This window comes from Salmo trutta, chromosome 12, assembly GCF_901001165.1.
Source record: "Salmo trutta chromosome 12, fSalTru1.1, whole genome shotgun sequence".
NCBI classification, from domain to species: domain Eukaryota; kingdom Metazoa; phylum Chordata; class Actinopteri; order Salmoniformes; family Salmonidae; genus Salmo; species Salmo trutta.
The window spans coordinates 95,617,448-95,644,221 of NC_042968.1; the positions used below are offsets into that span (position 1 = coordinate 95,617,448).

Here is a 26,774-nt window from a genome sequence, read left to right on the forward strand (position 1 = left end):
TGTGACAAAACTGCACATTTTAGAGTGGCCTTTAATTGTCCCCAGCTCAAGGTACACCTGTGTAATGACCATGCTGTTTAATCAGCTTCTTGATATGCCACACCTGTCAGGTGGATGGATTATCTCGGCAAATGAAAAATGCTCAACTCCAAATGTGGAAACAAAATTTGAGAGAAATATGCTTTTTGTGTGTATGGAACATTTCTGGGACCTTTTATTTCAGCCCCATGAAATATAGGACCAACACTTTACATGTTGTGTTTACATTTTTGTTCAGTATACCAACCTGTGTTGAAAATTCCCTAACTTTAAATGTAAAGTATTCCCATCTACTACTATAGCTATATTTGTATCTTTCTTAATGTTCAGCATTAAATCTTTAATAGCGTTTCCATAATCCTCATAATTCAAAAGGTCTGCATTGAAGTCTCTTATTTTTAGTCCTAACTTCTGGTTTCAAGACAAGCTGTATCAGACAATGATCTGTCAAAGGAACACTATTGATACATCAGACACATAAACTCAGCAACAAAAAAAAAGAAACGTCCCGTTTTCAGGACCCTGTCTTTCAAGTACAGGGTTTTCAGGTACAGGATGGCAACAACAACTGCCCGAGTTACACCAGGAACGCACAATCCCTCCATCAGTGCTCAGACTGTCTGCAATAGGCTGAGAGAGGCTGGACTGAGGGCTTGTAGGCCTGTTGTAAGGCAGGTCCTCACCAGACATCAGCGGCAACAACGTCGCCTGTGGGCACAAACCCACCGTCGCTGGACCAGACAGGACTGGCAAAAAGTGCTCTTCACTGACGAATCGCGGTTTTGTCTCACCAGGGGTGATGGTCGGATTTGCGTTTATCGTTGAAGGAATGTGCGTTACACCGAGCCCTGTACTCTGAAGTGGGATTGATTTGGAGGTGGAGGGTCCATCGTGGTTTGGGGCGATGTGTCACAGCATCATCGGACTGAGCTTGTTGTCATTGCAGGCAATCTCAATGCTGTGCGTTACAGGGAAGACATCCTCCTCCCTCATGTGGTACCCTTCCTGCAGGCTAATCCTGACATGACCCTTCAGCATGGCAATGCCACCAGCCATACTGCTCGTTCTGTGCGTGATTTCCTGCAAGACAGGAATGTCAGTGTTCTGCCATGGCTAGCGAAGAGCCCGGATCTCAAAGTTAGGGCCATTCCCCCCAGAAATGTCCGGGAACTTGCAGGTGCCTTGGTGGAAGAGTGGGGTAACATCTCACAGCAAGAACTGTCAAATCTGGCCACACCAGAAACTGACTGTTACTTTTGATTTTGACCCCCCTGTCACGCCCTGGCCAGTATAAGGGGTTATTTGTTATTGTAGTTTGGTCAGGACGTGGCAGGGGTGTGTTTGTTTTGTGTTGTCAGGGGTTTTGGGTAGTGTTCTATGTTTTGTATTTCTATGTTCTATTTTCTAGTTATTCTATTTCTATGTTTAGTTTCTTGTTTTGACCTTCAATTGGAGGCAGCTGTTCCTCGTTGCCTCTAATTGAAGGTCCTATTTAGTAGGTGTGTTTCCCTATGGGTTTTGTGGGTAGTTGTTCCTTGTTTAGCTGTGTGCCTGACAGGACTGTTTTCGTCGGTCTTTTTGTTCAGTGTTCATTTATTTAAATAAAGAAGAAAATGAGCATTCACATCCCCGCTGCATTTTGGTCCAATCCTTACGATGCCCCTTTGTTCAGGGACACATTATTCCATTTCTGTTAGTCACATGTCTGTGGAACTTGTTCAGTTTATGTCTCAGTTGTTGAATCTTGTTATTTTTCATACAAATATTTACATGTTAAGTTTGCTGAAAATTAACGCAATTGACAGTGAGAGGACGTTTCTTTTTTTGCTGAGTTTATCTTATAATTTTAGGTGTTGCTAACCAGAAATCTGTTCTGGAGTTGCAGACCATTAGGTGCAAATTGTCTAATAACTGGATTCCTGTCCCTTCAAACATCTATAAGAGCATTTGAATTAGTCAAATCAAGTATTAAATGCTTATTACTATATTTTAAAGGACTCCTATCAAGCCATTCGTCAGGTGCCAAATTAAAAATCCCCACCAATCAAAATAAACTCTGTATGATAAAGATCTGTCACGGCTGTCTGAAGAATGGGACCAAAAGCGCAGCGTGTGTATCATTCCACATTTTATTTAAACTGTGAAATTATGCAATACATACTAATAAACAAAACAACAAACTGTGACGAAGCGTTACAACATACACTAACTCAAAATACAATCTCCCACAAACCCAGGTGGGAAAAACAACTACTTAAATATGATCCCCAATTAGAGACAACGATGACCAGCTGCCTCTAATTGGAGATCATCCCAAAAAACAACAACATAGAAATACAGAAACTAAAACCAACATAGAAAACTTAAACTAGTCAAAACCCTCTGTCACGCCCTGACCTACTCTACCATAGAAAATAAAAGCTTTCTATGGTCAGGACGTGACAAGATCCTTATTTTCAGAAATAACATCAGTCACTTTCAATAACAACAGTTTGTTTGGGTTTACTATTTATTGTTTCCATAAATATTCAACAAAATTAAAAAGAATCCTTCAACAGTTAATACAACAGCCAACCAATCAGCTTTGAATGTAACTATCTTCCCAGTGATTCGGTTGAAACCTATGGCCACATCTCCAGACCGGTTAGAGGCTGTCACGTCCTGACCAGTAATAGGGGTTATTTGTTATTGTAGTTTGGGCAGGACGTGGCAGGGGGTATTTGTTTTATATGGTTCGGGCTGGTTGTGTTAGTTGTAGGGTGTTTGATTTATTATTCCGGGTTTTGGGCACTGTTCTATGTTTATGTATTTCTATGTTCAGTCTAGTTATTTGTATTTCTATGTTTAGTTAATTGGGGGTTGAACCCTAAATTGGATGCAGGTGTTTTCTCGTTGCCTCTGATTGAGGGTTCTATAAATAGGTATGTGTTTGTTTTAGTATTTGTGGGAGATTGTGCTAGGTATAGCTTTGTTGCCTTACCGGCCTGTTATTAGTCATTGTGTTTTGTTTCACCTTCTTGTCCGTTTAAATAAAAGAAGATGAGTGCACATTTCCCCGCTGCGTCTTGGTTCACTTTAACCTACGACAGCCGTGACAGAGTCATGACTGAACAGGGCTTTGTCTCCCCACTGGTTTGGCCAGAAGGTGGGATCAGCGTCACACGAATGAGTTTCCTGTATATGAAGTGCAATGGGCTTTTTTTTGCTCTTTTCAAAATAGAAAAATAGCTTTCAGCTTCACATTGTCTTTTAAACCCCTTTGCGTTCAATAAAATAAAATATATAGACTTGTTTTTAACGAGACCATCAAGTAAAATCTGCTGTTGAAGTTCTCAGCGGTATATAAACTACAAAACCCAGTTCTCAGCGGTATATAAACTACAAAACCCAGTAGTAGTCTTTAGGAGTAGGGTCGTCCCTCAATTATCAAATATCACCCCACACTCTTATCCATTACTGTCACGTCCTGACCAGTAAAGAGGTTATTTGTTATTGTAGTTTGGTCAGGACGTGGTTTGTTTAATGTGTTTCGGGTTTTGTTGGGCAATGTTCTATGTTAGTCTATTTCTATGTCTGTGTCTAGTTATTCTATTTCTATGCTTAGTTTATTGGGTTGACCTTCAATTGGAGGCAGCTGTTCCTCGTTGCCTATAATTGAAGTTCCTATTTAGTAGGGGTGTTTTTTCATGGGTTTTTGTGGGTAGTTGTTCCTGGTATAGTGTTGTGCCTTACAGGACTGTTAGCGACATTGTTTGTTATTTTGTTTTTCTGTGTTCACGTTTTCGTCTCAATAAATAAGAAGCTGAGTTTACACATTCCCGCTGCGCCTTGGTCCCATCTTTACGACGAGCTTGACAGTTACAAATTCAGATGAGAAATCAGGCCTGGGCCAAAGCAAAGAAAACTAACTCTGTAGCGGACTCGCAATCTTCCAGACTATTAAGAAACAGATGTACAATAAGAAAGATAAATCAAGCTAGTTTTTTAAGCTCTATCTGGCTCTGCTGGTGGTCCTTCTAAATGTTGGAAAACATTAAATGCACTGAAGAGGACAAATTCCTCTTTTCCCCTGCCTAAGCAAGTTCTGTCTAACTCTGGCATCATAACTGAGAACAATGGGACAAGTGATGCTTTTAAAAATCGTTCATTTTATTTGAGATAAACTGTGGTTTAATTGACCACGGGTCAGGCAATCTGGTTAACTATGATTCTTAACTTAATTAATGAAGTTACACGTGAAGGGAGTTTCTGTCAGATTGTAAATGAACTAAAAGGGAATCTTACAGACAGAGAGGTCCATCCCACAATGACGAGTCATAAAATCTGTCCCCTGTGATAAAAACGTATTGCTGAATGGTAGACTGTGTCCAAGGGTTTCAAAACAGAGGTTGCCCCATGCAAGTAAACAATTTAACCAAAATTCAATAAAGGGAGAAGCGTTGTTTGAACAATCTTACTCCTATTCTCAATACAGAGGTATGATTTATTTCACATATTGGATGACTTTCCTCCATATTCACCCAGTTCAATGTAACAGTGATGGTTTAGGATACTGTCATTCATATTCACCCAGTTCAATGTAACAGTGATGGGTTTAGGATACTGTCCTTCACCCAGTTCAATGTAACAGTGATGGGTTTAGGATACTGTCATTCATATTCACCCAGTTCAATGTAACAGTGATGGGTTTAGGATACTGTCATTCACCCAGTTCAATGTAACAGTGATGGGTTTAGGATACTGTCATTCATATTCACCCAGTTCAATGTAACAGTGATGGGTTTAGGATACTGTCCTTCACCCAGTTCAATGTAACAGTGATGGGTTTAGGATACTGTCCTTCACCCAGTTCAATGTAACAGTGATGGGTTTAGGATACTGTCATTCACCCAGTTCAATGTAACAGTGGTGGGTTTAGGTTACTGTCCTTCACCCAGTTCAATGTAACAGTGATGGGTTTAGGATACTGTCCTTCACCCAGTTCAATGTAACAGTGATGGGTTTAGGATACTGTCCTTCATATTCACCCAGTTCAATGTAACAGTGATGGGTTTAGGATACTGTCATTCATATTCACCCAGTTCAATGTAACAGTGATGGGTTTAGGATACTGTCCTCCACCCAGTTCAATGTAACAGTGATGGGTTTAGGTTACTGTCCTTCACCCAGTTCAATGTAACAGTGATGGGTTTAGGTTACTGTCCTCCATATTCACCCAGTTCAATGTAACAGTGATGGGTTTAGGATACTGCGATTCATATTCACCCAGTTCAATGTAACAGTGATGGTTTAGGTTACTGTCCTCCATATTCACCCAGTTCAACGTAACAGTGATGGGTTTAGGATACTGTCATTCATATTCACCCAGTTCAATGTAACAGTAATAGGTTTAGGCTTCTACGTGATACTCTAATGATCCCTATACCCATCATGAGGTTGCTACAACCCAGCCTATGAATGGAAGTTTACAACGTAGTTGCACACAGGTCGAGAGAAACATTTTTATTTTTTTAAATCAAGGTGACAGACAGTGACATATTCAATACTGCCTTGCACACTCTGGCCTGCATCTAGCTGATCTAGGGTGTAATCTTTAGACAGTTGCAATTGAGAGTTTCTATTGGACAAAATTCAGGTATGTTTATCCCCGTTTTGTTCCGTTTGCTTACGTTTAAGGAACGTTTTTTTTCAACAGAATCAGCGGAATGAATACACCCCTGATCAAACGCAAACACAGTTCACTTTCATAGCAGCCACATATAAACATCATGATCCCTTTCATAGCAGCCTCATACAAACAGCATGATCCCTTTCATAGCAGCCACATATAAACATCATGATCACTTTCATAGCAGCCACATACAAACAGCATGATCACTTTCATAGCAGCCTCATACAAACAGCATGATCACTTTTATAGCAGCCACATGCAAACAGCATGATCCCTTTCATAGCAGCCACGTACAAACAGCATGATCCCTTTCATAGCAGCCACATACAAACAGCATGATCCCTTTCATAGCAGCCACATACAAACAGCATGATCCCTTTCATAGCAGCCACATACAAACAGCATGATCACTGTCATAGCAGCCACGTACAAACAGCATGATCCCTTTCATAGCAGCCACATACAAACAGCATGATCCCTTTCATAGCAGCCACATACAAACAGCATGATCCCTTTCATAGCAGCCACGTACAAACAGCACGATCCCTTTCATAGCAGCCACATACAAACAGCATGATCACTGTCATAGCAGCCACGTACAAACAGCACGATCCCTTTCATAGCAGCCACATACAAACAGCATGATCACTGTCATAGCAGCCATGTACAAACAGCACGATCCCTTTCATAGCAGCCACATACAAACAGCATGATCACTGTCATAGCAGCCATGTACAAACAGCATGATCCCTTTCATAGCAGCCACATACAAACAGCATGATCCCTTTCATAGCAGCCACATACAAACAGCATGATCCCTTTCATAGCAGCCACATACAAACAGCATGATCACTGTCATAGCAGCCACGTACAAACAGCATGATCCCTTTCATAGCAGCCATGTACAAACAGCATGATCCCTTTCATAGCAGCCACATACAAACAGCATGATCCCTTTCATAGCAGCCACGTACAAACAGCACGATCCCTTTCATAGCAGCCACATACAAACAGCATGATCCCTTTCATAGCAGCCTCATACAAACAGCATGATCCCTTTCATAGCAGCCACATACAAACAGCATGATCCCTTTCATAGCAGCCACATACAAACAGCATGATCCCTTTCATAGCAGCCACATACAAACAGCATGATCCCTTTCATAGCAGCCACATACAAACAGCATGATCCCTTTCATAGCAGCCACATACAAACAGCATGATCACTGTCATAGCAGCCACATACAAACAGCATGATCACTGTCATAGCAGCCACATACAAACAGCATGATCACTGTCATAGCAGCCACATACAAACAGCATGATCCCTTTCATAGCAGCCACATACAAACAGCACGATCCCTTTCATAGCAGCCACATACAAACAGCATGATCCCTTTCATAGCAGCCACATACAAACAGCATGATCCCTTTCATAGCAGCCACATACAAACAGCATGATCACTGTCATAGCAGCCACATACAAACAGCATGATCACTGTCATAGCAGCCACATACAAACAGCATGATCACTGTCATAGCAGCCACATACAAACAGCATGATCCCTTTCATAGCAGCCACATACAAACAGCACGATCCCTTTCATAGCAGCCTCATACAAACAGCATGATCACTGTCATAGCAGCCACATACAAACAGCATGATCACTGTCATAGCAGCCACATACAAACAGCATGATCACTGTCATAGCAGCCACATACAAACAGCATGATCCCTTTCATAGCAGCCACATACAAACAGCACGATCCCTTTCATAGCAGCCACATACAAACAGCATGATCCCTTTCATAGCAGCCTCATACAAACAGCACGATCCCTTTCATAGCAGCCTCATACAAACAGCATGATCACTGTCATAGCAGCCTCATACAAACAGCACGATCCCTTTCATAGCAGCCACGTACAAACAGCACGATCCCTTTCATAGCAGCCACATACAAACAGCATGATCACTTTCATAGCAGCCACGTACAAACAGCATGATCCCTTTCATAGCAGCCTCATACAAACAGCATGATCCCTTTCATAGCAGCCACATACAAACAGCATGATCCCTTTCATAGCAGCCTCATACAAACAGCATGATCCCTTTCATAGCAGCCACGTACAAACAGCACGATCCCTTTCATAGCAGCCACGTACAAACAGCATGATCCCTTTCATAGCAGCCACATACAAACAGCATGATCCCTTTCATAGCAGCCACATACAAACAGCATGATCACTGTCATAGCAGCCACATACAAACAGCATGATCCCTTTCATAGCAGCCTCATACAAACAGCATGATCCCTTTTCTCGTTGGATAATTCATTCTTGCATCTACGCGATCTCCTATTCTCACATTTTCCTTTTCTCTTCACTTTGTTTGACCAGGCAAAAAAATAATAATCCAAGCCAAGCCTTCATATCATAACTGTTAACTGCTACACACAGCCTACATCGTTGTCCCCATATTAGCTAAAGTAACTTCATAGTCAACATAGCTAATAGAACTAATGCGTTAGTAAACCCGCTACAATCATGCAGTACAGTGTACAGTCAGCAAACAGTTTAGCAGTTACACCGGCGGGCCCCCGGTGGCAATAAATTAATAAAACCAGAAGCTCACCTTGACTTGGAAGAGTTCCAGTGTTGGATAGCTATAGCCAGCTAGCTAACATAGCATCCCTTTCTGTTTGAGACGGGTGTTTGAGTAGGCTAAATTAGCCAGCTGCCTTTGCTCGCTAAGTAAGAGAGAGAAAAATGAAATATAGCTAGCTCTCTCTCTCTCTCTTGCTTCTCCTTCATTTTGGAAGAAATTAATTTGTTCAAAACTGTTCAACTATTGTCTCTCTGTCTCTTTGAGCCAACTACTCACCACATTCTAGCTGTAGCTTATGTTTCATTACTAGATAGAGAAAGGGGAGCCCACCAAGGAAGAGACAGCAATGGGGGTTCATCGTTCCAGTGCCTTGCCGTTCACCTTCGCACCCCTGGGACAGACTACTCTCAATCATAGGACCTACTGAAGAGATGAGTCTTCAATAAAGACTTAAAGGTCGAGACCTGTGGCTCAGTTGGTAGAGCATGGTGTGTGCAACGCCAGGATTGTGGGTTTGATTCCCACAGGGGGGCCAGTACAAAAACAAATGCATGAAATGAAATGTATGCATTCACTACTGTAGGTCGCTCTTATCCAGAGCGTCTGCTAAATGACGTAAATGTAAAAAATGAGTCTGCGTCTCTCACATGGGTAGGCAGACCATTCCATAAAAATGGAGCTCTATAGGAGAAAGCCCTGCCTTAAGCTGTTAGCTTAGAAATTCTAGGGACAATTAGGAGGCCTGCGTCTGGTGACCGTAGCATACGTATGTACAGCAGGACCAAATCGGAGAGATAGATAGGAGCAATGCTTTGTAGGTTAGCAGTAAAACCTTGAAATCAGTCCTAGCCTTAACAGGAAGCCAGTGTAGGGAGGCTAGCACTGGAGTAATATGATAAATTGTTTTGGTTCTAGTCAGGATTCTAGCAGCTGTGTTTAGCACTAACTGAAGTGTATTTATTGCTTTATCCAGGTAGCCGAAGAGTAGAGCATTGCAGTAGTCTAATCTAGAAGTGACAAAAGCATGGATGAATTTTTCTGCATGTTTTTTTGGACAAGTTTATGATTTTTGTTCAACGTTACGAAGATGGAAAAAAGCGCTGTCCTTGAAACAGCCTTGATATGTTCGTCAAAAGAGAGATCAGGGTCCAGAGTTTTATTTATTTAACTAGGCAAGTCAGTTAAGAACAAATTCTTATTTTCAATGACGGCCTAGGAACAGTGGGTTAACTGCCTTGTTCAGGGGCAGAACAGCAGATTTGTACCTTGTCGGCTCGGGGATTTGAACTTGCAAACCTATCGGTTACTAGTCCAACGCTCTAACCACTAGGCTACGCTGCCAAGTAATGCTGAGGTCCATCACAGTTTTATTTGAGACGACTGTACAACCATCAAGGTTAATTGTCAGATCAAACAGCACATCTCTTTGTTTCTTGGGTCCTAGAACTAGCATCTCTTTTTTGTCCGAGTTTTAAAAGTAAAACATTTACCGTGATCAACTTCCTCATGTTTGACATGGTTAGATTATCGATTTCAACTAGTTTCGTGGTGGTAAAAATAAATAATACATTACTTGCCTTACTTAAACTTCTGTTTTATGTAACCACAACAAAATCTAAATTCAGTGTCCCGGATTTAATTAATATGTTACGTCTAGTCTATGAGACCAGACTGGCCACTAAGGTCCTGTAGCCTATCAACAATCAGCAGACAGAGGTCTCCGGCGCCAGAGTCTCGTCTCTCACACACACACACTCAGCTGAATAGCGGGACTGTTCTCTTTCTCAAGCGGAGTCTCATAAGCTCTGTGTTTCCCGATTCTCCGCGCATGTGGACGTTTTCTCTCTGTCTCGAACACTTGATCCAGAAATCCCCAACCACGCGCACACCAAAAAAGCCCCGCTCAACCGACGGGACAGAAGCAGTAGCAATGTTCGGCTTTAGGACACAGTTCCCGGGACTGCTGCTGCTGCTCGCTGGGCTGCCGGTGGGAGAAGGACGGGGACGGGAGAGGGTGTATTACGTGGGAATCCAAGAGATAAACTGGGACTACGCTCCGACTGGCAGGAACCTCATCAACGGGAAACAAATAGCGGACGATGAGTGAGTTCAGTTTCACATGCTGTTGTTTTGTTTACATTTTTGTTGTTGTTGTTGTGTTATTTGTTTACTTTTGGCTTATGATGTGAAGATATCCTACATTTATGAACACGAATACAGTGTGAAGAAAGTTCATTGCTATTTTTCATGTCACCATAACACATGGAGAGTTTGACCAATGTTTTTTTGCAGCGTTCATCCGGATAGCGAGCATCTGGTTTTGGGTCCAGGGGTGTTGGCAGATTGATAAGGGCCTCTCTTTCTTTCTGCTAATGATGGCAACTATTTAAAAAAAAAATACAGATTGTAACTGAAATGGCGCCTCTTGTCTCAGAAAAATGTCTGTAATGTTTATCTAATATATATATATATATATATATGTCGGTTTCCCCCGAAACCCCATTTAACATGTTATTGTATTATAATGTTGAAATGAAGTGCTTGGTAACAACCAAAACACTAATGTCAACTGAGCTGAAGGAGAGAAAACATGAACTTTGCAGGAGTATTGAAACTCATCATCCTGGGACGTTTTGAAACATTACATTTGTGTTGTAACACCACTTACTCACCTTGCCAGGAAATGGGAGCACAACAGGAAATGGTTGTTTTGTCTCTCTCTAGCCTCTAAACACTATGATGGTGTTTGCTCTCTCTAGCCTCTAAACACTATGATGGTGTTTCCTCTCTCTAGCCTCTAAACACTATGATGGTGTTTCCTCTCTAGCCTCTAAACACTATGATGGTGTTTCCTCTATAGCCTCTAAACACTATGATGGTGTTTCCTCTCTCTAGCCTCTAAACACTATGATGGTGTTTCCTCTATAGCCTCTAAACACTATGATGGTGTTTACTCTATAGCCTCTAAACACTATGATGGTGTTTCCTCTATAGCCTCTAAACACTATGATGGTGTTTCCTCTATAGCCTCTAAACACTATGATGGTGTTTCCTCTCTCTCTATAGCCTCTAAACACTATGATGGTGTTTCCTCTCTCTAGCCTCTAAACACTATGATGGTGTTTCCTCTCTCTCTATAGCCTCTAAACACTATGATGGTGTTTGCTCTCTCAAGCCTCTAAACACTATGATGGTGTTTCCTCTCTCTGTAGCCTCTAAACACTATGATGGTGTTTCCTCTCTATAGCCTCTAAACACTATGATGGTGTTTCCTCTCTCTCTCTAGCCTCTAAACACTATGATGGTGTTTCCTCTCTCTCTCTAGCCTCTAAACACTATGATGGTGTTTCCTCTCTAGCCTCTAAACACTATGATGGTGTTTCCTCTCTCTCTATAGCCTCTAAACACTATGATGGTGTTTCCTCTATAGCCTCTAAACACTATGATGGTGTTTCCTCCCTCTATAGCCTCTAAACACTATGATGGTGTTTCCTCTCTATAGCCTCTAAACACTATGATGGTGTTTCCTCTCTAGCCTCTAAACACTATGATGGTGTTTCCTCTCTAGACTCTAAACACTATGATGGTGTTTCCTCTCTAGCCTGTAAACACTATGATGGTGTTTCCTCTCTCTCTCTAGCCTCTAAACACTATGATGGTGTTTCCTCTATAGCCTCTAAACACTATGATGGTGTTTCCTCTCTCTAGCCTCTAAACACTATGATGGTGTTTCCTCTCTCTAGCCTCTAAACACTATGATGGTGTTTCCTCTCTCTCTAGCCTCTAAACACTATGATGGTGTTTCCTCTCTCTAGCCTCTAAACACTATGATGGTGTTTCCTCTCTCTAGCCTCTAAACACTATGATGGTGTTTCCTCTCTCTCTAGCCTCTAAACACTATGATGGTGTTTCCTCTCTAGCCTCTAAACACTATGATGGTGTTTCCTCTCTCTCTCTAGCCTCTAAACACTATGATGGTGTTTCCTCTCTCTAGCCTCTAAACACTATGATGGTGTTTCCTCTATAGCCTCTAAACACTATGATGGTGTTTCCTCTATAGCCTCTAAACACTATGATGGTGTTTCCTCTATAGCCTCTAAACACTATGATGGTGTTCCCTCTCTATAGCCTCTAAACACTATGATGGTGTTTAGAGTCCAACACTCCAATATCATTTACAAATGAAGCATTTCTGTTTAGTGAGTACTCCAGATCAGAGGCAGTAGGGATGACCAGGGATGTTCTCTGTTTAGTGAGTCCTCCAGATCAGAGGCAGTAGTGATGACCAGGGATGTTCTCTGTTTAGTGAGTCCTCCAGATCAGAGGCAGTAGTGATGACCAGGGATGTTCTCTGTTTAGTGAGTCCTCCAGATCAGAGGCAGTAGGGATGACCAGGGATGTTCTCTGTTTAGTGAGTCCTCCAGATCAGAGGCAGTAGGGATGACCAGGGATGTTCTCTGTTTAGTGAGTCCTCCAGATCAGAGGCAGTAGTGATGACCAGGGATGTTCTCTGTTTAGTGAGTCCTCCAGATCAGAGGCAGTAGGAATGACCAGGGATTTTCTCTTTAAATGCATAAATTGGACCATTTTCCTGTCCTGCTAAGCATTCAAAATGTAACGAGTACTTTTGGGTGTCAGGGAAAATTTAAGGAGTAAAAAGTACATTATTTTATTGAGGAATGTTGTGAAGTAAAAGTTGTCAAAAATATAAATAGTAAAGTACAGATTCTCCCAAAAACTACTTAAGTAGTTCTTTAAAGTATTTTTTACTTAAGTACTTTACACCACTGCCTCTATATAATGTGTTATATTGTGTAGCCTACTGGTCATAGTTAAGACCTCATCATAACCTGCTAATGACCACCTGACTACAGATTGTTACCTACACTCTCAGAAAAAAGGGTTCTTCAGGTGTCCCCATAGAATTGTATTTTATGTATTTCACCTTTATTTAACCAGGTAGGCTAGTTGAGAACAAGTCCTTTATTTAACCAGGTAGGCTAGTTGAGAACAAGTCCTTTATTTAACCAGGTAGGCCAGTTGAGAACAAGTTCTCCTTTACAACTGCGACCTGGCCAAGATAAAGCAAAGCAGTTATACAACATACAACAACAACAGAGTTACACATGGAATAAACAAAACATACAGTCAATAACACAATAGAACATCTGTATACAGTGTGCGCAGATGAAGTAAGGAGGTAAGGCAATAAATAGGCCAATGGTGGCAAAGTAATTACAATTTTAGCAAATTTACACTGGAGTGATAGATGTGCAGATGAGGACGTGCAGGTAAGAGCATAGAAGAGCCCTTTTTTGGATCCAGAGAGAAGAGTTTTTGGTTCCACGTAGAATCCTTTTCGTTCCACGTAGAATCCTTTTGGTTTCCACGTAGAATCCTTTTAGTTCCACGTAGAATCCTTTTCGTTCCACGTAGAATCCTTTTGGTTTCCACGTAGAATCCTTTTGGTTTCCACGTAGAATCCTTTTGGTTTCCACGTAGAATCCTTTTGGTTTCCACGTAGAATCCTTTTGGTTTCCACGTAGAATCCTTTTGGTTTCCACGTAGAATCCTTTTGGTTTCCACGTAGAATCCTTTTGGTTTCCACGTAGAATCCTTTTGGTTTCCACGTAGAATCCTTTTAGTTCCACGTAGAATCCGTTTGGTTCCACGTAGAATCCTTTTGGTTTCCACGTAGAATCCTTTTAGTTCCACGTAGAATCCTTTTAGTTCCACGAAGAATCCTTTTAGTTCCACGTAGAATCCTTTTAGTTCCACGAAGAATCCTTTTAGTTCCACGTAGAATCCGTTTGGTTCCACGTAGAATCCTTTTAGTTCCACGTAGAATCCTTTTAGTTCCACGTAGAATCCTTTTAGTTCCACGTAGAATCCTTTTAGTTCCACGTAGAATCCTCTGTGGAAGGTGCGCTACACAGAACCCAAAAGGTTTCTACTTGGAACCAAACAGGGTTCTTCAAAGGGTTCTCCTATGGGGATAGTTGAAATAACCATTTTAGGTTCTAGATAGCAACTTTTTTGTCTAAGAGTGTACTGTAAAAAGTATTGCAGAGGATAAAGTTGGATATTGAAAACTTTGTTCATTACATCTATGTGTTTCCATAGTCACCGATTTTAAAGTTAATCTGCAACATATTCTTACGTTTAAAATAGATCAAGCAAAAACAAATCTACAGCACCATTTTTCACGCATCCTCATACAGTAATTGTTTCATAATTCACCCACTGATATTACATGCATAGAAGTACTGGGAGTATATGAAAGGCCCCTTGTTTTATTTGATTAATGATTAATAAAAGTGGTGTGATGGGGTAGATCCTCATCAAGGACCTCCGAGCACAGAAGGTGATCTGGAGAGTAGTGGTCCTCTTGAAGAGTGGTCTGATGGGTGGGTCTGTCAGGGCCTGTCTCCCCAGTGGGTGGTCCTGTCAGGGCCTGGCTCCCCAGTGGGTGGTCCTGTCAGGGCCTGTCTCCCCAGTGGGTGGTCCTGTCAGGGCCTGGCTCCCCAGTGGGTGGTCCTGTCAGGGCCTGGCTCCCCAGTGGGTGGGCCTGTCAGGGCCTGGCTCCCCAGTGGGTGGGCCTGTCAGGGCCTTGCTCCCCAGTGGGTGGGCCTGTCAGGGCCTTGCTCCCCAGTGGGTGGGCCTGTCAGGGCCTTGCTCCCCAGTGGGTGGGCCTGTCAGGGCCTGGCTCCCCAGTGGGTGGGCCTGTCAGGGCCTTACTCCCCAGTGGGTGGGCTTGTCAGGTCTCCAGGTCTACGTCCCTGATGCAAACAGCGCGTGATGACAATTGTGCATCACAAATAGCCTACTAACCAACACTTTGGACTAAACTTTTTCAATACCTAGATTGTATACCCATTGTTGTCTTAGTTAGCATTTACTTGTAGATATCATCAGTTGAAACGTCTACCTGCTACCGATATCATTCTTCTGTGAGCTGCTCCACACCAAAACCAGCTGAGAGCTGCAGCTGTCTGCAGATGATATTCCGCTGAAACTCGGCTGTGTGCATCTGAATGTCTGAATATTTCTGTAGGCTACTTTGTGCTTGATTTTTCTATTGTACTACATAACTGATAAGTCGTATACCTCTGCAACACTACGTTGATACGTGTCAGTAGGGATTAAGAAGGGAGTCTAAGCAATGCCCACTGAAGAAAAAGTGGGTATATGGTTTATACCTGCTTATACCCTAACACTACACAGAAAAGTGCTCTCTCCTACATGAGTACGCTGGTATTACGGTTGCTGTCCTTTCAGAATCCTTTACTTAACTAGGCAAGACCGGACTGGACCGAGACACTCAATATGTCGTCTCGAGACCAGACTGGACCGAGACACTCAATATGTCGTCTCGAGAACGGACTGGACCGAGACACTCAATATGTCGTCTCGAGAACGGACTGGACCGAGACACTCAATATGTCGTCTCGAGACCGGACTGGACCGAGACACTCAATATGTCGTCTCGAGAACGGACTGGACCGAGACACTCAATATGTCGTCTCGAGAACGGACTGGACCGAGACACTCAATATGTCGTCTCGAGACCAGACTGGACCGAGACACTCAATATGTCGTCTCGAGAACGGACTGGACCGAGACACTCAATATGTCGTCTCGAGAACGGACTGGACCGAGACACTCAATATGTCGTCTCGAGAACGGACTGGACCGAGACACTCAATATGTCGTCTCGAGAACGGACTGGACCGAGACACTCAATATGTCGTCTCGAGAACGGACTGGACCGAGACACTCAATATGTCGTCTCGAGACCGGACTGGAGTACAACACTGATCCTAATACATGTTGTAATATTCAATCAACTTTTTATAACACACTGCTCCATAATCCTGGACGTTGTCCCGTACAGAGGTTCACCCAATGGAGGACAGCTTGGCAGTCTTATGTGTCTGTCATATCATTCCTGCAACACCGTGTTATAAATGGGTGTAATTGGCAAATCTCTTCTTTCTTCTCTGCAACTGCACATGTGTGAGTTTGAGTGAGCGACAGGGAGAGAAAAGGGAGAAACTTTACATGACTCAACAAGGAAGGACTTTACAGGACTCACCGAGGAAGGACTTTACAGGACTCACCGAGGAAGGACTTTACAGGACTCACCGAGGAAGGACTTTACAGGACTCACCGAGGAAGGACTTTACAGGACTCACCGAGGAAGGACTTTACAGGACTCACCGAGGAAGGACTTTACAGGACTCACCGAGGAAGGACTTTACAGGACTCACCGAGGAAGGACTTTACAGGACTCACCGAGGAAGGACTTTACATGACAAATCAAGGTCTGTTGAATCAGGATACAAGAACAAAAAGGCGAGTTAAAATTGGATTTGATTTGGATTTGATTTGCTTTACAACCTTGTATTAGTAGAAGTGGTGCTATTTCAATTAGCTATATTATTAGTTTATTAGTTTTGTTATGTTAAAGCCTTATTCTAATTCATTAAATGCATTTTTTTCCTCATCAATCTACACACTACCGCATAACGGCAAAGCGAAAACAGGTCTTTAGAGTTTTTTGCAAATGTAAAAAATAAATAAAATAAAAAAATACCTTATTTACTTAAGTATTCAGACCCTTTGCTATGAGACTTGAAATTGAGCTCTGGTGCATCCTGTTTCCATTGATCATCCTTGAGATGTTTCTACAACTTGATTAGAGTCCACCTGTTGTAAATTCAATTGATTGGACATGATTTGGAAAGGCACACACCTGTCTATATAAGGTCCCACAGTTGGCAGTGCATGTCAGAGTAAAAACCAAGCCATGAGGTTGAAGGAATTGTCCGTAGAGCTCCGAGACAGGATTGTGTCGAGGCACAGATCTGGGGAAGGGTACCAAAAAATGTCTGCAGCATTGAAGGTCCCGAAGAACACAGTGGCCTCCATCATTCTTAAATGGAAGATGTTTGGAACCACCAAGACTCTTCCTAGAGCTGGCCACCCAACCAAACTGAGCAATCAGGGGAGAAGGGCCTTGGTCAGGGAGGTGACCAAGGACCTGATGGTCACTCTGACAGACCTCCAGAGTTCCTCTGTGGAGATGGGAGAACCTTCCAGAAGGACACCCATCTCTGCAGCACTCCACCAAGCAGGCCTTTATGGTAGAGAGACCAGACGGAGGCCACTCCTCAGTAAAAGGCACATGACAGTGGGCTTGGAGTTTGCCAAAATTCACCTAAGGACTCTGACTATGAGAAACAATATTCTCTGGTCTGATGAAACCAAGATTGAACTCTTTTGGCCTGAATGCCAAGCGTCATGTCTGGAAGAAACCTGGCACCATCCCTATGGTGAAGCGTGGTGGTGGCAGCATCATGCTTTGGGGACCTTTTTCAACGGCAGGGACTGGGAGACTAGTCAGGATTGAGGCCAAGAAGAATGGAGCAAAGTACAGAGAGATCCTTGATGAAAACCTGCTCCAGAGCGCTCAGGACCTCAGACTGGGGCGAAGGTTCACCTTCCAACAGGACAACGACCCTAAGCACACAGCAAGACAACGCAGGAGTGACTTCAGGGCAAGTCTCTGAATGTCCAGTGTGCAGTGCGATGGCGATTGTGTCATATGTGGATCTGTTGGGGTGGTATGCATATTGTATCAGGTAAGGTGGTGATATGATCCTTAACTAGGCTGTCATGATGAGATGAAATACTGTATGTCCGTAAACCAGCCAGCACATGCTCTGAGGATTCTGGCTTGAGATGTCTTGCGATGGTCGACACGCTTAAATGTCTTGCTCATATAGGCCACAGAGAATAAGAGGTCACAGTCTTCATGAGTGGCGGTGTCCCGTGTCGGTGGCTCTGTGTTTTCCTTGAAAAGGACAAAGAAGATGTTTAGCTTACCCGGAAGCGAGGCTTCAGTGTCCGTGAGGGTCAAAATGAAGGCATGATCTGATTTGCAGAACGGAAGATGAGGCCTTGTAGCCACGCAGGGAAGGGGGAGTAGAGTGCTCGATGCGTGAGTAGCACAGGAGAGATCTTCAGTAACGGTTTCTTCAGATTTTCTTTATTAAAGTCCCCGGCCTCAGGACATATATGGTTTCCAGTTTTGCACAAAGTCCAGTGTTTTGCCTTGAGAGCCATCACGGTGAGGTAATGTGGCCGGCGTTTGATAGTGAGGTATTCAGATCGAGAGAACAAAAGGACTTGAGTTCATGTACGTTATCACAACCACACCATGAGTTGTTAATCGTGAAACATTCACCTCCGCCTTTCTTTTTCCTGGAAAGTTCTTTCTGTCAGCCTGATGGACGGAGAACCCCGCTGACTGAATGGAAAGTATATCTGGAGAGAGGCATGATTCCCGTAAAACAGAGTATGTTACAGTCCCTGATGTCTCTCTGGAAGGAGATCCTCGCCCTGAGCTCGTCTACTTTATTATCCAGAGACTGAACATTAGTGAGTAATATACTTGGAAGCGGTGGATGGTGTACACGCCTCCTGAGTCAGACTAGAAGTCCACTCCAAATACCTCTTCTCCGCCAGTGGTGTTTTGTGTTTTGGAGCAGAATTTGGAATAAGTTCAGTTGCCCGGGGGGTACAAACAAAGGATCCCATTCAGGAAAGTTGTATATCCTGGTCTTAATGATGGCAAGTTACCACCTCACTGATATCAAAAAGTTCTTTCAGGCTGTATGTTAGAACAAACAAAACAATTCTGTGCTAAAAATGTAATAAATAACACAAAATACTGAACGTTGTTTAGGAGCTAGAAGCAGAGCTGCCATATCTGTCGGCGCCATCTTACTAAGTGTTTGTCCCCCTGTGGGCTTGAGGGTGTCTGGTTCTTGTCTAGTTCTGGTATTAAGGTCACCACAGACTAGCTCTCTGTAACCTAGAGGGCTAACAGTGGGCCCGTCTTCTCTATACCATGTTTCTTGTAGGACGACAATGTCTGTATTTCCAATTTCTTTGATGAAGTCTGGGTTCCTGCTCTTTAGGCCAAAGGCAGATGACCTCAGATCTTGTCTATTCCAGGATGAAATAGTAAAAGCTTTGTGTTCCAAAGTGTCTAGTGTTGTTTTTGTGTGGTTCAGGCCTCGGATCATCACAGTAGGTGTGAGCAGAGCATGTTGAGCATCTGATACATTAGGTTGCAGGATAGGGCTTGTGTGTGTGTGTAATAGTGGGGGTTGGGCATGTTGCTCTGCTCACGCCCTGGGCATATGTCCTGCTGTCATGTTGAGGTCCTGATATTGGGGGGGCCTTTATAGAGTGTGGCCAGGGTTTGCTTGGGGTGGTCTGGGTGTAGGGTTGTGTCTAGTGATGCTGTGGTCTGGGTGTAGGTCCTCTCTTGGCATGGGTTCTCTCAGTGCAGGTCCTTCACAAGGGGGTCTCGCTGGTCTGGGCGGGGTGTCCGTCTCTCTCGCTTTCTCCCTCCCTTACTCTCTCCCTCTCGCTTTCTCCCTCTCGCTTTCTCCCTCTCGCTTTCTCCCTCTCGCTCTCTCTCTCTCTCGCTTTCTCCCTCCCTTTCTCTCTCCCTCCCTTTCTCTCTCTCTCCCTCTCGCTCTCTCTCTCTCTCGCTCTCTCTCTCTCTCGCTCTCTCTCCCTCTCGCTTTCTCCCTCTCGCTTTCTCCCTCTCGCTTTCTCCCTCTCGCTTTCTCCCTCTCACTCTCTCCCTCTCGCTCTCTCCCTCTCGCTTTCTCTCTCTCTCGCTTTCTCCCTCCCTTTCTCTCTCCCTCTCGCTTTCTCCCTCTCGCTTTCTCCCTCTCGCTCTCTCTCTCGCTTTCTCCCTCCCTTACTCTCTCCCTCTCGCTTTCTCCCTCTCTCTCTCTCTCTCTCTCTCTCTCTCTCTCTCTCACTCTCTCGCTTTCTCTCTCTCTCTCTCTCTCTCTTGCTTTCTCTCTCTCCCTTTTTCTCTCTGTTTTTGTCTCCATCTCTCTGACTCTCTCTTTCTCCCCCTCTCTCCCCAGGCATGCGTCATTGTTCCTCCAGAGTGGTCCCCAGCGTATTGGCAGTGTGTATAAGAAGGCTGTGTACAGGCAGTACACGGATGCGTCCTACCTCATCGAGGCCCCCCGGCCCGGCTGGCTGGGCTACCTGGGGCCTGTTCTGCGGGCAGAGGTTGATGATGTCATCATTGTGCACTTGAAGAACTTCGCCTCCAGAAACTACTCCATGCATCCTCACGGGGTCTTCTACGAGAAGGACTCAGAGGGTAGGACGGACACACACACACACACACACACACACACACACAGGGTGCGCACGCACGCACATACACACACACGCATGCAAATACACACACGCACGCAAATACACACACGACAGACAGGACACACACACACACACACACACACAGCTGTGCCCACAACAAAAGTGATTTCCATAATGAAACACAGACCACCTTCCAATTCACTTTCTCTCCATCTCCATCCATAGTCGCTCTCTTCTCTCCGTTCCTCTGAAAGTTCTCTTGACCCTTGACCCTATTGTTGAGCCTATCATATTCTGTTTATCACAGAGTGTAGTCAGACAGACAGACAGATAGACAGGTCTCTCATACAGCAGAGAATGTAGTCAGACAGACAGACAGACAGATAGACAGATAGACAGGTCTCTCATACAGCAGAGAATGTAGTCAGACAGACAGACTTGGCAAGTCTCTCATACGGCAGAGAATGTGGCAAAGTTCCAGTGTCTAGGTTATTTGCTATGTGTAATGAATACATTGGAAATATTACTTTGACAATAGTGACCAATGAGGACCAGTAGAGATCTAAGACTGATGACCTAGCTAATGCAACAAAGCAGATATGAAACTGCACTCTCTCGTTCTCTTGTTGTTTCCCTTCCACTTCCCATCCTCTCTAACAGGAAAGGCTTATTTAGAGAACCTGGTCGTAGGCTTACACAACAACTCTTTATGTGGGAGAGAATGGTATTGGTCGGAGAGGTAGAACAGAGTACAATAGAATGCTATCACAACCACATTCTGGAATGGAATCAAGGAACCAAACACTTGTCTGACTTGCTGGCCAAGATATCTAGTTTAGATGTCTGTAATATCTCATCTAGTTTAGACATTCATAATATCTCCATCTAGTTTAGACATTCATAATATCTCCATCTAGTTTAAACATTCATAATATCTCTGTCTAGTTTAAACATTCATAATATCTCTGTCTAGTTTAGACATTCATAATATCTCATCTAGTTTAGATGTCTGTAATATCTCATCTAGTTTAGACATTCATAATATCTCCATCTAGTTTAGACATTCATAATATCTCATCTAGTTTAGACATTCATAATATCTCCATCTAGTTTAGACATTCATAATATCTCATCTAGTTTAGACATTCATAATATCTCCATCTAGTTTAGACATTCATAATATCTCCATCTAGTTTAGACATTCATAATATCTCCATCTAGTTTAGACATTCATAATATCTCCATCTAGTTTAGACATTCATAATATCTCCATCTAGTTTAGACATTCATAATATCTCCATCTAGTTTAGACATTCATAATATCTCCATCTAGTTTAGACATTCATAATATCTCCATCTAGTTTAGACATTCATAATATCTCATCTAGTTTAGACATTCATAATATCTCCATCTAGTTTAGACATTCATAATATCCCATCTAGTTTAGACATTCATAATATCTCATCTAGTTTAGACATTCATAATATCTCCATCTAGTTTAATGTCTCTAATATCTCCGTCTAGTTTAATGTCTCTAATATCTCCGTCTAGTTTAATGTCTCTAATATCTCCGTCTAGTTTAATGTCTCTAATATCTCCGTCTAGTTTAATGTCTCTAACATCTCCATCTAGTTTAATGTCTCTAACATCTCCGTCTAGTTTAATGTCTCTAACATCTCCGTCTAGTTTAATGTCTCTAACATCTCCGTCTAGTTTAATGTCTCTAACATCTCCGTCTAGTTTAATGTCTCTAATATCTCCGTCTAGTTTAATGTCTCTAATATCTCCGTCTAGTTTAATGTCTCTAATATCTCCATCTAGTTTAATGTCGCTAATATCTCCATCTAGTTTAATGTCTCTTATATCTCCATCTAGTTTAATGTCTCTAAAATCTCCATCTAGTTTAAACATTCATAATATCTCCGTCTTCATAATATCTCTGTCTAGTTTAGACATTCATAATATCTCCGTCTTCATAATATCTCCGTCTAGTTTAGACATTCATATCTCATCTAGTTTAAACATTCATAATATCTCATCTAGTTTAAACATTCATAATATCTCCGTCTAGTTTAGACATTCATAATATCTCATCTAGTTTAGACATTCATAATATCTCCATCTAGTTTAGACATTCATAATATCTCCGTCTAGTTTAGATGTCTCTAACATCTCCGTCTAGTTTAGATGTCTCTAACATCTCCGTCTAGTTTAATGTCTCTAATATCTCCGTCTAGTTTAATGTCTCTAATATCTCCGTCTAGTTTAATGTCTCTAATATCTCCATCTAGTTTAGACATTCATAATATCTCGTCTAGTTTAGACATTCATAATATCTCATCTAGTTTAGACATTCATAATATCTCATCTAGTTTAGACATTCATAATATCTCCGTCTAGTTTAGACATTCATAATATCTCCGTCTAGTTTAATGTCTCTAATATCTCCGTCTAGTTTAATGTCTCTAATATCTCCGTCTAGTTTAATGTCACTAACATCTCCGTCTAGTTTAATGTCTCTAATATCTCCATCTAGTTTAATGTCTCTAACATCTCCGTCTAGTTTAATGTCTCTAATATCTCCATCTAGTTTAAACATTCATAATATCTCCGTCTAGTTTAGACATTCATAATATCTCATCTAGTTTAGACATTCATAATATCTCCGTCTTCATAATATCTCCGTCTAGTTTAGACATTCATAATATCTCATCTAGTTTAAACATTCATAATATCTCATCTAGTTTAAACATTCATAATATCTCCGTCTAGTTTAGACATTCATAATATCTCATCTATTTTAAACATTCATAATATCTCCATCTAGTTTAGACATTCATAATATCTCCATCTAGTTTAGACATTCATAATATCTCCATCTAGTTTAATGTCTCTAATATCTCCGTCTAGTTTAATGTCTCTAATATCTCCATCTAGTTTAATGTCTCTAATATCTCATCTAGTTTAGACATTCATAATATCTCATCTAGTTTAAACATTCATAATATCTCCGTCTAGTTTAGACATTCATAATATCTCATCTAGTTTAGACATTCATAATATCTCCATCTAGTTTAGACATTCATAATATCTCCGTCTAGTTTAGATGTCTCTAACATCTCCGTCTAGTTTAATGTCTCTAATATCTCCGTCTAGTTTAATGTCTCTAATATCTCCGTCTAGTTTAATGTCTCTAATATCTCCATCTAGTTTAGACATTCATAATATCTCGTCTAGTTTAGACATTCATAATATCTCATCTAGTTTAGACATTCATAATATCTCATCTAGTTTAGACATTCATAATATCTCCGTCTAGTTTAGACATTCATAATATCTCCGTCTAGTTTAATGTCTCTAATATCTCCGTCTAGTTTAATGTCTCTAATATCTCCGTCTAGTTTAATGTCACTAACATCTCCGTCTAGTTTAATGTCTCTAATATCTCCATCTAGTTTAATGTCTCTAACATCTCCGTCTAGTTTAATGTCTCTAATATCTCCATCTAGTTTAAACATTCATAATATCTCCGTCTAGTTTAGACATTCATAATATCTCATCTAGTTTAGACATTCATAATATCTCCGTCTTCATAATATCTCCGTCTAGTTTAGACATTCATAATATCTCATCTAGTTTAAACATTCATAATATCTCATCTAGTTTAAACATTCATAATATCTCCGTCTAGTTTAGACATTCATAATATCTCATCTATTTTAAACATTCATAATATCTCCATCTAGTTTAGACATTCATAATATCTCCATCTAGTTTAGACATTCATAATATCTCCATCTAGTTTAATGTCTCTAATCTCTCCGTCTAGTTTAATGTCTCTAATATCTCCATCTAGTTTAATGTCTCTAATATCTCATCTAGTTTAGACATTCATAATATCTCATCTAGTTTAGACATTCATAATATCTCCGTCTAGTTTAATGTCTCTAATATCTCCGTCTAGTTTAGACATTCATAATATCTCATCTAGTTTAGACATTCATAATATCTCCGTCTAGTTTAAACATTCATAATATCTCCGTCTTCATAATATCTCCGTCTAGTTTAGACATTCATAATATCTCCATCTAGTTTAAACATTCATAATATCTCCATCTAGTTTAGACATTCATAACATCTCATCTAGTTTAGACATTCATAATATCTCCATCTAGTTCAGATGTCTTTAATATCTCCATCTAGTTTAAACATTCATAATATCTCCATTGTGCTGTATTGTTGGCCAGGGTCTGTAGTGAGGACATTTGAATAGAACAGAACAAAACAGATCACAATATAACCAGACCATCAGTAGCCGCAGACTCACACCAGGGTCCAGTTCCTTCTTGTTTTCTTTCTCTCTGTTTCCAGCTGCTTTGTCTGTTGTTGGTTGGACATCTACAACAGAAAAACAACTGGTGCTGGTCTATAATATCCTTCCTGGTAACACTGCTGTCTCCTCCCCACCTTATTGCCTTTTTGGAATGTTGGTTTGGCTGTATTCTTTGTTTGTCTATCGAGAGCTGCTATTTTCATGCCAGACTGGATCACATAACATGAAGACAGACAACACAATAGAAACAGCCTTAGAAAGACAATCAGACAGATCTAACAGATTTTGTTTTGTAGGATAGTGTGTTCTTACAAAGAGGAAAGAGAAGAGAGATGTTTTAAAGGCTGTCATTACATACAGTCAGAAGACACTGCATTTGACCCGTCTGCCTCTGGATTACACACCGTCTCATCCAAGCAGGTCCAGTCCGTTTCTGCTCTTTAAAGAATGGGGTTCTCCGGGATTCACCAACATTCTTCTGTTCCGTGGTGTCCTGGCCTGCCCCTCTGTCTCTCTCTCTCTCTCTCTTTCTGTCTCTGTCTCTGTCTCTCTGTCTCTCTCTCTCTCTCTCTCTCTCTCTCTCTCTCTCTCTCTGTCTCTCTCTGTCTCTCTCTGTCTCTGTCTGTCTCTGTCTGTCTCTGTCTGTCTCTGTCTGTCTCTGTCTGTCTCTCTCTCTCTCTCTGTCTCTCTCTCTCTCTGTCTCTCTCTCTCTCTGTCTCTCTCTCTCTCTCTGTCTCTCTCTCTGTCTCTCTCTCTCTCTCTCTCTCTCTCTCTCTCTCTCTCTCTCTCTCTCTCTCTCTCTCTCTCTCTGTCTCTGTCTCTGTCTCTGTCTCTGTCTCTGTCTCTCTCTGTCTCTGTCTCTGTCTCTGTCTCTGTCTCTGTCTCTCTCTGTCTCTGTCTCTCTCTGTCTCTGTCTCTGTCTCTCTCTGTCTCTGTCTCTCTCTGTCTCTGTCTTTCTCTCTCTCTCTCTCTCTCTCTCTCTCTCAATTCAATTCAATTCAATTCAATTCGCTTTATTGGCATGACGTAACAATGTACATATTGCCAAAGCTTACTTTGGATATTTACAATATAAAAATAAATAAAAATGAGAATCAAAAATTGTCAACGGGACAACAGTAACAACAATAACCAACGGTCAATATAACCATACATTCAACAATAACAATAATCATACAGTTGAGGACATGTGCAGGTTTATTGGTCTGTCAGACACTGTCCCTCAACTTATGGCAGGCAGCAATGGAGTGCGCTGCCAACCCACAGCTCTCTGCGTCCTCCCCCAACAGGATGGGTAGCCTATCCTCATCAGAGAGGTCTTTGAAACCTTGAATAAGGGTTTCAAATTTGGGGAAATGACACTCTCTAATTGTTTTATATTTTTGACATTTTGTCAGGAAATGCAGCTCCGTCTCAGGTTCTGCTGTTGTGCAGTGGTTGCACAGCCTTTCCTCTACAGGGAGCCAGGTTTTCCTGTGTCTACCCTTCTCAATGGCAAGGCTGTGCTCACTGAGCCTGTACTTTGTCAAGGTTTTTCTAAGGTTTTGATCAGTAACCATGGTCAAATATTTAGCCATAGTGTACTGTCGATTTAGGGCCAGATAGCACTGCATTTTGCTTTGTGTTTGTGCTTGTGTTTCCCAATAAGCAATGTAGTTTTGTTTTGACTGTGTTGTAATTTGGTTTATTCTGATTGATTGGATGTTCTGGTCCTGAGGCTTCAGTGTGTTAGTAGAACAGGTTTGTGAACTCAGCCCCAGGACCAGCTGGATGAGGGGACTCTTTTCTTTGCTCAGCTCTTGGCATTGCAGGGCTTGGTAATGATATGAGAGGGGGTCACTGTATTTTAGATGTTTCCAAAACTTAATTGCTCTTTTTTGAGTTTTTATTATTAGTGGATATTGGCCTAATATTGTGGATATT

General features: G+C 41.9%; 1 protein-coding gene across 1 annotated transcript in view; it reads left to right on the forward strand.

The window, feature by feature from the left end:
- The first annotated feature begins 10,018 nt into the window (after nucleotides 1–10,018).
- hephl1b (hephaestin-like 1b) overlaps nucleotides 10,019–26,774 on the forward strand; it is a 72,095-nt gene continuing 55,339 nt past the window's right edge. The window contains exons 1-2 of the mRNA XM_029770406.1: nucleotides 10,019–10,419; nucleotides 20,274–20,518. Of these exons, the coding sequence (XP_029626266.1) occupies nucleotides 10,145–10,419; nucleotides 20,274–20,518 (520 nt within the window). The 5' untranslated portion in view covers nucleotides 10,019–10,144. The remainder of the gene's footprint in view (nucleotides 10,420–20,273; nucleotides 20,519–26,774) is intronic.